The following is a 13,753-nucleotide window of genomic DNA, read 5'->3' on the forward strand; positions in this document are numbered from 1 at the left end:
TCACCCCTTAAACATTACATCTTGCCCATTTATCAGGTGTAGGGAAAAACAGGAACAGATATTACACATTTTTAAAGAAATCTTCTAGGACAGTATTCAAAAAATGAATTAGGAATCACTACAATAGGAAAATAGAACTAAAAAGTGTTTCCACCATTACGTATTTTCTTTCTAGTTTTTCCATGACCACCACCTTTTGTTCAGTTTTCATCTTCTTTTACTACATGCCTATTTTCCACTTTTTTTTTTTAATCCAGTGAAAGTAAACAAAGCGTTATTAACAGATAACAAAGACTATATCAGAACTCAATTTGAAATCATTGTATATATAAATGCTGAGACTCCCTAAGTAATCTCCTTCATTAGAAAACTACGGTTCATACAAAATAATACAACATTTATTTCAACCTTTAGGAAAGAGTTATTTGATAGGGAGAAAAAAATTACAACTCCATCACAAAACTTCATGTTAAATAATGGAAGCAGACATTTTCATTTCACACTGCCTACTGAAACATCTCCAAAGTCATACACAAAATAACAAATTATCTCCTTTTATTACTCAGCTTACTGTGAGTTGTACTTTAATATTACAGCAGCCTCTAGAGACCTCAAGAGGTATGAAAATTCAGCTTTTTTTCTTTTAATGCATCTGTCTGTTAAAGCTTCCAAAGTATAGAACAATTTAGACATAAACAGATGTCCTGATTCATAGACTACATTCGTGTATGGCTTCTTAAGAAGAAAAAAGACATTAAAGTAAAAGCCCAGGTCTTCTGCACTAAATCTTAGAGATAATTTGGCTTCCTTCTTCCTATATTCCTTCCTTTTCTTCAGTCCCCACAGTTATTAAACATGAAAACCATGCGAAAATGGCTGCTTAATAGTTTAATAGCAAAAAGGTGGAGTTTTGTTTTCTTTGATTGTCAGACAGAGGGAATACAAAAACAATTGAACTTACTACTATTACTGAACTCTAAACTGAGTGCCACACAGAATGTGTTGTTTATAAGCTCAGGAAGGAAGATTGGTGTTACCAGTTTTTCCTTTTAAGTTTGAACACAAAGAAAAGCCCATTAAAGTTGCAAGTGCCTTCATCAAATTCGATTTGATAAATGGGATTCATCCCACCTAATTTCAAAATTACTAACTTCTAAACATCTAAGCCTGAAACAAACAGCTTAGATGATTACTTGTTTTACTCTTGGCTTTTGACAGCCAAGAGAGAAATACGAACTACCACAGCGGAATTTATTTGACCTTTTTTCAAAGGAGAGGAAAAGCTCTCTAGCACTCTGGTTTTTACTACTGACTGTAGCAGAATTTCTAGGAGCCACCTTCTAAATGACCAAGTTAGAAAAAAGAATGCCACCAACTCTGCCCAATATTAGTTCCAGATGCATCAATTTCAATAACTTACCCTCTACTGTTAGAGTACCCATTTTGGATTCTAAGAAATCAAACAATGTGCTTGGCGCAGACGGTCTGGCATTTCCTAGCTCTTCTTCATCTTCAGGTCTTATTCGGCCTCGGCCCTTTCCTTTACCTGTAAGGGTTAAAACAAGTTACTTGGGGGGTGAGGGAGGAGGAAAAAAATGTATCTACACTTTTTAAAATTATTATACTTAAATTATAAAATGTCTGTATTCCCTATCTTAAAAACAAAAACTATCACTGACAAAATAGATGCAGATATTTTCCATGTAAGGATATTTAAATCTGTGATTTCAAATTCAAAGATTCTGAAAAGGACATAATACATAACTCTTTTTTAAGTATTTTCTCTCAGGTTTGCAATGCATTCTAACTTGCAGGAAAACAAATATGTAAATATACCTTATATAACTACATTAGTAATGCACTGTAAACAAATTCTTTTGCTCATGAACGCTTTGTTTTGAAGCATTTATTTTCAAGTTATACCTCTAGGTGGTGGTCCCTGAAGGGGTTTCTGTTTGCTACTGTTCAGAAGAAAATTTAATGCTGCCTCTAGATTGTTACTGTTATCCATAAGTGCCTGTCTTGCTGCTTCTTTGCTGAAACCCATCTCTGTTATGTGTTTTAGAGCCTTTTCATCCACCTGGAAAGATACACACATAAATTATCACAAATTACAACAGAGACTCTACACAAAAACACTAGATTTGACTTTAATCTTACATTAATGGAAACACTTTTTCATATTTCATTGATAAACTTTTCAGATTTACATATTATATTCACAGACAAGCTCTCCTAGTTCTAAACAACCAGCTAGTAGAGATTTTTTTCAATGATTTGTGTTTAATTCACTGACTTTGTGGTTGTACTATTAGGTGGTGTCAAGCAGAAATTCCTCTTTTGTACTTCTTTCTTCACTGTACAAATTTTACGTTCTTCACTCAATGTAAAAGGAATCTCTCAAAGCAATACTAGTATAAAAACTAGACTTCAGTGAGCCAGGAGATAACAACTCAAATAACTTTCAAAACTACATTTTACTATCCAAAAATTACTGTAAATGAGCAAGACATGACTTTGCAGAGCTTGGGTAAAATCCTTATATGCTTGGCTATGTACCCTTCATCCTCCAATGCTTTCATGTACCCTTCTTAATACCCAAATTTAACAATATTCTTTGATCAAATGTCCGCAGATTGAATAACTGAATGAATAGCAATTAAAAAGGTCTTTAAAGTCCAGTGGACTAAAACACAGTATCAATGTCTACACAGAATCATCATCCCACTTGAATTTAACTTTCAGTTGCCTAAATAACATCTTATTTTTAATAATAGAGTATAATGCTTCCTCATCTGGGTCATTCTGCAAGACTTCTCTGCATGGGAACAAGGGTCCAAGAGAGATAATTACTGGTGCTACTGCATCAACAAGCCTGCTTCACTCTTCTCCCTCTTGCAGTTAAGTAGTTGCTTTGAACAAGGAGAGAACTTCTAGCTTACTCTGTATCACCTCCTTTCAGTAGTGGAAATTCTGTACACGACAGCTATATTCATCAAAGACCAGCAAGAAACGAGGACCTGCGAATACAGTACCTGTACTATCAGCTGTGGATAAAAAAAAAAAACCTCTTGAATAGGTTACAGCTTGAAACCCAAAGGAAAGACTTCTCAAATACAAAGAGCTTTTGTGAAAGGAGGTTATATCTGAACTATCCTTGGATGTCAAAAACTTTCCCTTCAACTCCATTTACACAGTACAGATCCTGCAGGTTCTCTTATACAAAACTGAAAAGGCAAAGAAAATTATAGAACATACCCTGTTTGTAGTACTATTAAGAGAGGAGGAGGATTGACCTGCACAATTTACTGTTTAGAAAGAAAAAGCAGAAACTACTTCTTTGGTTCTTGCTTTGTAAATAAAGATACAGTACTTCAGGTTTCTCATAAGGTAACACAGATGGAATAGAAACCTTTATTCTTTCTAGATAACACACAAGTCAACAGTTTATATAAAGACAACAATCAAACCGATTTCGTATCACGATTCTAAAGAGATAAAACAGATCCATTATCGACTGTTTTAAGCTCTAACCTCGTTTATAACTGAAGGTGGTTTTCTAACTAGACTTAGCGGGTTCATATCTGCTTCTTCTAAACAGCATCAAGATATGTTAAATGACAATATTAAGTTTCCATAAGTTGGAAGTACAGCCATATTACAGTTCAAAGTAAGGCAAATTTCTTGCAGTTCACAGAAACAAACAAACAAACAAACAAAAACAGAAAACAGTATTTTAAACATAAGTATTGCCCAATTTAACTGGGATGGTGTATTGGGTTTAAACTGCACGGTTTTGGTAATGGGAGGCCACAGAATCCAGAAGCTGTCCCATGTTAGACAAGAGCCAGCTTCAGCCGGCTCCAAAAGCTGGGACTTGCTGCTCGCTGGAGCTAAGCCTATTAGCCACACTGGTTGCACCTCTGTGAGAACATATTTAAGAAAGGGTGAAAATGGTTGCGCAACAGCAGCTCAGAGAGAAGACTGAGAAAATGTAGAGAGAAGCAGTCCTGCAGACCCCAAGGTCAGTGCAGCAGGAGGGCAGGAGGTGCTCCAGGCACGCAGCAGAAGTTCCCCTGCGGCCTGTGGAGAGGCCCCTGGTGGAGCAGGCTGTCCCCCTGCAGCCCATGGGTTTCCCACTGCTCTAGCCTGTTAGCAATAGGTAACAACATTAATCTCCCCTATGCTGTGTCTGTTTTGCCTGTGACGATAATTGCTGAGTTATCCCCCTGTCCTTATCCCAACCCTTGAGCCCTTTCCATCCTATTTTCTACCCCTTTTCCTTTGAGGAGGGGGAGTGAGAGCGTGGTTATGGTGGAGCTCAGCTGACCAGCTGAGGAAAACCACCACAGGGTGGTGTTTGTTTTTAAATATTTTTTTTTTTTTTTAGGTAGACACAATTGTCAAGAATGACAAGGTATATATTAGGTAGAGGGATGACTAAATGAAGCCTCAAGGTCCATGTTTCTACAATTCTATATATGCCTATATATTTCTGAGCACAGTGCTGAAAGTAGCGCTGCTAGAAGCTCTCCTTGTTGCAAGGAGATGGCACCTATGACACAATCAAAATTATAACAGATAGTTAATGTTCCTAATTGTCTTTTGGCTGTTAGATCTTTGGTAAAAGTGAGTAAAGTGGAAAACATTTAACAACAAATAGCTGAAATTTATTGTCAATATTATAATACTAGTTTACTGGATTATTATCTTGAGAAACATCTTTCAGTCAGTCTGCTTTCATCACTCAAATCAGAATCATTCATTGTTACTGTGTGCTTACAAATCTCTATCCTGAGTTTTTTATAACAAAGACTTCTCCCATCAAACTTTCAGATTGCTGAAGTGAGCAGAATAAACTTCCATGACTGCCAATCTTATACCCAATTAATTCAATGCGAATCAAAAGAACTCTTCACATTTAGCATAAAGTTATGAAATACACTGGAATGTGATATTTTAAATTAGGAGGAACAGTTCAGGTTCTCCAATGGTAACCCACTTTACTCAAAATATAACATCATTTGTGACTACGTCAGCATGGCATATTGTCACTAGAAAAGTATTTCTAGTTGGTATTTTAAATATCACAAGTACCATGTAGTTTTCTCAATGTCAAATGAATGGATTCTTAAAATAAATATTAAATTAATTCAGAAGAAAATCTGCATTAAAATATCATTTGACATGTTGAAATCAAAGGATGAAAGTCTTCCTGCCTAAAACAAATTAATAAATGTTGACATGAAAAACTGTTGAGCTTATTTCAAGAAGAAAATAAAACTAGACTGCAATGATCTATACCACACATAGTACTACTCTTCTTTTGTGAGGTTTTAATTTTTACTGGATACTAGGACATTAAAATTTTACAAAAACCGCATTGAACCTCATGCCCATCTCAGTAAGGTACAAAAGCATGCTAACTGTTCTAAAAAAACTTCAAAATAAATTTAAATGAAAACCCCTTAAAAAAGGGTCTTTTATTTTTGTTAGTTTTGTTTTTTAATCGTATGCATATTTAAAGTTACTATTAAATCTTACACCTTACCAGTTCTCTGTAGACTCCTTCATTCTTTCCCTCAGGTTTTGTTATCTTCTCTTTCTGGAACAGCTCCCTGTTTCGATTCCCTCCAGCATTCACACTGAGATTACTTCTGCTACTACCACCACCTCCTCCAAATGTCTTGGTCTTTAGATAAGCATAAAAATAACATTTCAGTAAACTGAACTTATGAAAATAAGCCTTAATATTTAGCTAGTACAAGAACTGCAATAAATTCGAAGCAGCTGTATTTTTTTTTTTATGATTATGCTTTGCATCAACAAATAAAGCACTTAGACACACAAAAAATGATGAATTTATTAAGTAGGACTTCAACGTTTTTTCTCTTTTGACCAAATGAGGCTGTAAAACATGTATATATAATTCTAGTTTTTATGAGTTACCAAGCAAATCATAATTTCCATTTCCTAAAATGGAAAACCAACAGGGGGCATAAAAACCAGACACATTAGAACGAAAACTTCCTAGCTGTTTTACCAGGCTGAACAGAAAGAATCTTGGGGTTTTCAGAAATGAAAAAAGTAAATGAATATTAGTAACCTCTACTTCCCACTTTGATCTTGTTAGCTGAATAGCAAAAATCATTTTAATAGGGCTATCAAATCAAAATTATAGCTACAATAAAACATTATGATGCATTTATTAGCTTTATTCAAATAAAAATATACTCAGTCCAAAAGGACTCTCCATTTTTGATTCATATTTTCAAGAAAATACATTAACAGAATTTTAAGAAGGCAAACATCAGAAAGTATTTGTCAGTTAAGAGAGTTAAACTAACAAGAAAAGATCAATTACAGGAAGTAAAATGCTGCAACACATGCATTCTAACCTCCTTGCTCTTTGCTACTTCTGCAATGGCAGCTGTTCTCTGCTTTTCAAATTCATCGTTGTCAGCAGCAGGTTTTACAGTATTTGTCATTTGCAGAGTCTTTCTCCGATCAAGCTCTCTACTGTCGACTTGTACATGAGACACACATTTCTGGTAACACAAAATAAAGATTTAATTAACTTGTCTGTCTACTTTCATTTGCAGAAAAAGAAAACAAACAACAAAGTAATGCTAGCACAGCTTTAAAGAATACAAACACAAACACGTACACTCAGTGCTAGCTATAGCTACCTTTGCTGCAAGCAACTCTGGTCCACCAGAGATGCCAAAAAGAATCACTTGTACACTTCCAGCTTATTTCATGATGTAGCTAATATGATTCTCGTAAATACCTTTGTCATTTAAGAGTATATGTTGGTGCCTTCAAGACATTGTACGAAAAATCAGAGGTCCCACACAACAGAATTTTAAGTTTGAAATTGAGAGAAAAATATTAAATATAAATTGGCATAATGAAATGACAAGATCAAAACCTACGCCCCCCTACCCAGCACCTCCTCTTTAAACAAAGTCTTTTTTTGTATCCAGATCATCATGATCTAAATGTGTTTTGACAGCCTATATTTAAATGGAACTACCTCTCCCTAGATATCATAATACAGATTTTTTATGAAATGTTTTATGAGCTATCATGGCTGTAACTTGTAGGTTACAGCTGAATGACAAAGAAATATACTATACCTGCCCAAAAGGCACAAAAGGGGGAGGGCCACCTTCCGTTCCAATATTACTCCTATTGTGTTTTGCTAAACTCTGTAAAAGAAAATTGTTGCATCAGTCATGGAAACAGAACACTGTGCCAAGTTGGACACTTCATATGGCCTTAAGAAAAGTAGAGTACACATGTTAAATTGATTAGCAGTTCTCCAGATCCAACAAAAAAATAACATAACAGTACGCATAATCATCATTAATATTTATGGCATTCAAATGCTCTAAACAGCTAGTCAGCAATTGCTAATCTAGACCTGAAAAAAAAAAAAAAAACAAGCATTCTCAAATAATATAAATAGTTAGTCAACAACAAAAATGAAATGGATTTGTAAGACCTGCTTTAAAATATCTGCTCATAGTCAATGCGCTGTTTCTCTTTCTTTACAAACCCTGACAACAGCAACAACCTGCACAAGAATGAAATTCGGTGGAACTGACACTATGGTGTGCGTCAGTTATTTCATACTAAACAGATATATTTGGGTCAGAACTGGATAAAGGGAAGATAGGCCCTTAATGATGTTAAAAAGGATTTTAAAATATATTTTGCATAATGCATTTATCTTCATTTCTTATTGCCCTGTTTGTTTTTACTGTTTTGTGTGTGTGTGTTAAAACACTGTGACAGTCATGCATGATTGCATACATCAGTATAATACATATTTTAAACTTAACTCTATATGTAGGAGTTACTTATACGTATTTATTAGAATTACTTATACGCATTTATTATCCTGATGTAAAATTGATTTAACTCCATCACGAAACTGCAGTATAAATGCATATATGCTTTTAGCCATTATACTATCATATATTATCAGGGAATTTCAAAAAATACCTAAGATATTAATTTGGCTAAGGTTTTACTAAGCTAAGGCTTTCGGCCCACTCTTTTGAAGTTACCCACTTTTATTCCATATGCAAAGAACATTTTTGAAGTCATCTATGATCATTAAACGTATCCAAGGGTAAAAGTAAAATAAGTAAACAAACAAACTTTTCTTCACGCCCTACAGCAAAAAAAGTTGATAAAATATTCAATAAATTATTCAAAACAAAGCACTTGAAAGTGCAAAAATCATAATTTTTTGCTGCTTTAGCACCAGTTCACTTAAAAGTGCCTTCTTCAAATTATGAGCTAAGCAAGGGCTGATCACTGGAGCACACACATACATTGCTGTTGCTGCTAACTGAAGTCACCCAGTACAACAGCCATTTATTTCATGGGCAAGCTGGTTCCTCAGGGAGGTATTCTAGGTGAAGGGTAAAAAACGCCTCTACAGCCAAGCTTGTTCCCATGTGACTGGGCGTAAAACATGGCACTTCATGCAGGATTCATTTCACCCAGCTTTTCACAGCATCTACAACATAAATGTCTGTATCTGAGTCAGTGACATCAGGTTCTTTTTAGAGCCAAAGGCAAACAAGGACTGCTAAGGAATTATGTCACCCCTCAGATACATGACGCCTTAAAACCTGCCTGTTCTTCCCTACTGACTGTAAAATGACTTTAGGGTGACTAAATCCAATAGACATCTTACATTACAGACATCATCTGAGGTTAGCATCATGCATGCTGTCCTTACAACATGAGCCACTACAGTCTGGCTCCATAGAAACAGACGTTATTCTGTTAATCCCTGAAGCCACTGGTGCTAGAACAATACCAAAGGAGAAAAAACACTATCAGTTGGCCCTTCAAATGGGGTTTGAACAACCTAATTACCCCCAGAACATTGAAAACACTATGAAGGAATGATTATTTGGAATTCTCATTTAAAGAAATCTGTGGAGCATTGTCTTGTATTTCTAAATAATCAAGAAAAAAGATTACAAGGTAACCTTTTCATTTACTCCTTCCTTCTTTATTTACTGCCACTTAAACGGTGACACTTTAAAAAATGAAAGGAATTTAAAGGCAATAATTACCTTACAACAAATTTTATTGCTACAAAGAATACAACACTTATTCCACTTGAACTGCATTTGTTGTGTGATGACACTGCATTCATTCTGTATACACAGTATTTGTAATGCAAGTCTGTTATTACTAAAGTCTGATTCCTCCCCAAAGCAATTTCAAGCATCATCCTGAATGGAACAAAATGGTAATGCAACTATAAGCTGACAGGCAGGTATCAGGGCAATAATTTAATACTGGACAAATAATTTTAATCCCAAAGCTTTGTAAAATTATTTGACTTAATAGCACTAATTTTTAAAGCAAGTATAAATAAAATTATTTATTTCATCTTCTACACAAGAAGCCCAATTAACGCTCCTCAGACATCATAGTGGAGAGACAGAAATTGATTTGAAAACAAGGAATTTGAAATAGTCGCACAAATATAAGTTTTCTGTCTTTTTATGCAAACACTGTGCAGTATTTCATTTAATCCTGACTGGCACGATTAGACAAGGAGTGGCAACGTCCTTGCTCAAATATCTTTGAGAGCTGACAGTCTTGCTTACTGTCAACCATTCTTTTCTGTAAAGCTTTCTGAACAGGAAACATCAAGTTCATGGGGAAAGTGCTACCAAAGTAGCATCTGGCTTCTATAGACTTGTTTCAGCCCTATCTATCTAGTTGTCAGCCCAGATATAGAGCTAGAACTATGATTAGCAGTGGCCATGGTTCACCTGTCCAAACTGATTTCTCGTCACCCATAGCTTTGCGGCTGACATGGTCACATTCTTGCTGCAAACTTGACCACATGCTGTGAGCTGTTCAGGGAGAAGAAATTGAAAATCTAGCGAACTCTGCAGCTTCCCGGGAAAGCGGAGATGGAGCTTTGCCCCCATGTAACCAAGGACAGGATGCAGGGGCATGGCGCAGAGCTGCACCAGGGAAGGTTCAGACTGGGCATTAGGAAAAATTTCTTTACCAAGAGGGTGGTCAAACACCGGAACAGGCTTCCTAGAGAGGTGCTTGATGTCCCACACCTGTCAGAGTGAAAATGCCCTCACTAACATGCTTTAACTTCTGGTTAGTCCTGAAGTGGTCAGGCGGATGGACTGGATCTTTGTAGGGCCCTTCCAACTGACCTGTTCTCTTCTATTCAAACTGCAAAATGGAACCAGAGAACTCAGGGGATAGCAATAGGCAATAATTAAATTCCTGTAACATATCTAAAAGAAAATCAGTGAAAACAAACTCTTTTAAACATATCACGTAAAGCCAACCTAAGCGGCTAACAAGTGCTGAAAGTTGCCCTTATCAGCACTACAGTTATAAAATGGTTTGCTTTATTGTAAGCAGAAATTGTTCTGTAGTTATTTCTTGACATTGATTTCAAGAACTAATTAGTATTTACAGAACAATGTTTCTTTGTTGAAACACGGGTAGAATAAACAAAAGAACTGACTTTCCAAAACTCACTAGTAAAACAAACATGAAAACAGATTGTTCAAAGTATCACTAATAAAGCTAGCTGATTCTGTAGAGCATTCTCTTTCCAATTAGTTGATATTCTTAAGAACATGTAACATCTGTTTGTGTCCCTTTTTTCAACCTTGTAATTCAATGCTTTTATCTGGAAAGAAAACTTACAAGGTTTATAGTAAATATGAACAAAAATGATAATGAGATGGTTCTGTTTCTAGTCCCAGAACCCTTTTTTAATCAAGCAGGCAGTTTCATTTAAATCCATGATATTTTTTTTTCCTTTTTAAATATTGTCAATGATAAAAGCACAAAAAGAATGCCAAGCACACTCTCCATTCTTGCTGGTTCTGTAACTCATGCTCAAATTAATTTTGGCCCAGTTTGCTCGTATCTATAAAATGCAAACCAACATCAAAGAAGGCTACCCATAACAAAAAAGTGTGCCAAACTTAGCATCAGCAACAATAAAAGTACTTTGCAGAGAAACAATCTTTGTAAGAAGCTACTCTTTGTTTCATACACATGGACATAATATAGGTGCGTGTCTCTTCGTAGTAGTAATAGATTCATTAAGATTTTGGGGCTATTTGTAGCACGGTCACAACTTCTTGTCCTAGGCACTTCCACTTATTTGTGAGGAAGTCCAAGTAATTTTCCTGCAGCAACATTAGTTCCATCAAGACAGCGACCATGCTAAAACAAAGTAAAGGAACTTACAAGTATTTGCGCTTTGCTGAAGGACTTTTAAATTCATGTAATCACAGTTTTAACCTAAAGCACTGCTGAAATCTTCAGTATAGGTTACTAACTTCAATACTTTCTGTAAAACTATGGAATTTTTTTGCCTCAAAAATTTACAATTACAATCTACAGATTGTATAAGGCATCATTCTTTAACATTTTGGTACCAAAGCCACTGCTTTGGTGTCATACTGGGAAGTGACCAACTATTAGGGAAGTAACCAAACATAGTCTAGCAGACAACGCCAAGTTGGGAGGGAGTGTTGATCTGCTCAAGGGTAGGAGGACTCTACAGAGGGATCTGGATAGACTGGAACAATGGGCTGAGGCCAACTGCATGAGGTTCAACAAGGCCAAGTGCCAGGTCCTGCACCTGGGGCACAACCACCCCATGCAATGCTACTGGCTGAGGGAAGAGTGCCTGGAAAGCTGCCCAGCAGAAAGGGACCTGGGGGTATTGGTCGACAGCCAGAGAGTGGTCTGGGTTGGAAGGGACCTTATAGGTCATCTAATTCCAGCCCCTCTGCCATGGGCAGGGACACCTCCCACTAGATCAGGTTGCCCAGGGCCCCAGCCAACCTGGCCTCAAACACTTCCAAGGATGGGGCATCCACAGTTTCTATGGGCAACCTGTTCCAGTGCCTCACCAATCTCATAGTAAAGAAAGCCAGCTGAGTATGAGCCAGGAGTGTGCTCAGGTGGCCAAGAAGGCCAACAGAATCCTGGCTTGTATCAGTGTGGCAAGCAAGAGTAGGGAAGAGATTGTCCCTTTGTACTCAGCTCTGGTGAGGCTGCATCTCAAATAATGTGTTCAGATTTGTGCCCCTCACTACAGGGAGGACACTGAGGTGCAGGAGTGTGTCAAGAAAAGGGCAGCAAAGCTGGTGAACGGTCTACAGAACAAGTGTTATGAGGAGCAGCTGAGGGAGCTGGGGTTGTTTAGCTTGGAGAAAAGGAGACTCAGGGGAGACCTCATCAATCCCTACAACTACCTCAAAGGAGGTTGTAGTGGGTTGGGGGTTGGTCTCTTCTCACAAGCAAGAAGAGATGATATGAGGGGAAATGGCTTCAAGTTGCGCCAGGGGAGGTTTAGGTTAGATACTAGGAAAATTTTATTCACTGAAAGGGCTGTGAGGCATTGTAACAGGCTGCTCAGGGAAGTGGTTGAGTCACCATCCCTGGAGTTAGCTAGAAGACCTGTAGATGTGATGCTTAGGGACATGGTTTAGTGGTAGACTTGGCAGTGCTAGGTTAAAGGTTGGACTAGATGATCTTTGCGGTCTTTTCCAACTTAAATGATTCAATGATTACTGCACTGAAATACATTCAATATGGTTAACAAAAGTTTTCTGCCCCTGCAGACTAAAAAAGCAATCAGTTGCCATGCAAAAATAACTTTTAATTTCATTTGCAACAATATATTGATCTATTTACACATATTTGGCTTCATCCTTAAAAATACTTGGACAGTAAAGTTCTAAAAGTTTCTTGTGGAAAAGTTCACAGCTGACACATTACATTTAATGACATAAAGCATAATTTGCATCCAGTAAAACAAGCATTTCCAGTGGTGTTACCTCACCCTTTGCAATTCCCACTTTTCTATAAGATGCTCCACTTCACCTCCGAGAACTGCAGTATTACTGTCATCCAACAGCAAGAATCCATTTCTCACTTCAACAATTCCTGAAAGCTTAATTTTTGTTCCAGGTGGAGTGTTCAAGCTACAAGCAGAAACAAAACCAAGTATTTCACATGTTTATTAATATTTTGCCACCAAAAAGAACACACAAAACTATTCCTATTATACTTTCAACATTGACATATTTCATAATAAACAATTAGCATCAAAAACCTTTGCAATAACTCCTTCAATAGGCACAGTAGTTTTCAATAGCTTTTTTGGAACACTTCCCATTCATTACACAAAGATGCCATATTGCAAATTAGATTCTAACAGAGATGAATGTTTGCAAATTGTCTGTTTGGTTAAAATCCAATTTAACAGTACCAAGCTAAGGATGTGATTTGTCTAGACTAACAGAAGATGTCTCAAAGTCAGTTGTCTAAGAATAAGTTCCTCATCCTAAGACTCATTTATAGTTAATAAACAGAGGATTTCCAGATGGTTAATCATCTCGTTTGTTTTAGACATTTAACTTAGGAGAAAACAAGGAACAGTTGAGAAAGATGCCTTCTATACATTGCTAACAGCCAGGACTGTTCCAGAATATAAAAACCATGCACCTTGTGGTGCTTCTTCTCTCATTACTCTGTGATTTAAAAGCAGATGGATGCTCTCTGTGGTCAGCTCCCACAAGAAGGTACCTATCTTCTTCTCATTTGAATCTACCCTATAAAAAAAACAGCAGATGCATAAAGGAATCATGCATCTCCAACTCATAACTGAAAGATTTGACAAGCGGCACAATCTGGAAACAATTATTTTTACAGT

At 36.7% G+C, this 13,753-nt stretch overlaps 1 protein-coding gene and 1 long non-coding RNA gene across 3 annotated transcripts in view; both read right to left on the reverse strand.

The window, feature by feature from the left end:
- Positions 1-13,753, reverse strand: part of TDRD3 (tudor domain containing 3) — a 110,884-nt gene that overhangs the window by 40,533 nt on the left and 56,598 nt on the right. For both annotated transcript variants that reach the window (XM_083823973.1, XM_083823972.1), the window contains exons 5-10: positions 12,881-13,022; positions 7,140-7,211; positions 6,399-6,548; positions 5,552-5,692; positions 1,924-2,080; positions 1,421-1,546 (exon numbers count right to left, since the gene is read on the reverse strand). In XM_083823973.1, coding sequence (XP_083680099.1) covers positions 1,421-1,546; positions 1,924-2,080; positions 5,552-5,692; positions 6,399-6,548; positions 7,140-7,211; positions 12,881-13,022 — 788 coding nt within the window. The remainder of the gene's footprint in view (positions 1-1,420; positions 1,547-1,923; positions 2,081-5,551; positions 5,693-6,398; positions 6,549-7,139; positions 7,212-12,880; positions 13,023-13,753) is intronic.
- LOC310894183 lies at positions 8,438-12,874 on the reverse strand. Its single transcript, XR_014579651.1, has 2 exons — positions 10,058-12,874; positions 8,438-9,896 (listed from the first exon to the last, which is right to left on the reverse strand). It is a non-coding gene; the product is annotated as an uncharacterized lncRNA (long non-coding RNA).

Source organism: Anser anser (assembly GCF_964211835.1).
Source record: "Anser anser genome assembly, chromosome: 1".
In the NCBI taxonomy this organism is placed as follows: domain Eukaryota; kingdom Metazoa; phylum Chordata; class Aves; order Anseriformes; family Anatidae; genus Anser; species Anser anser.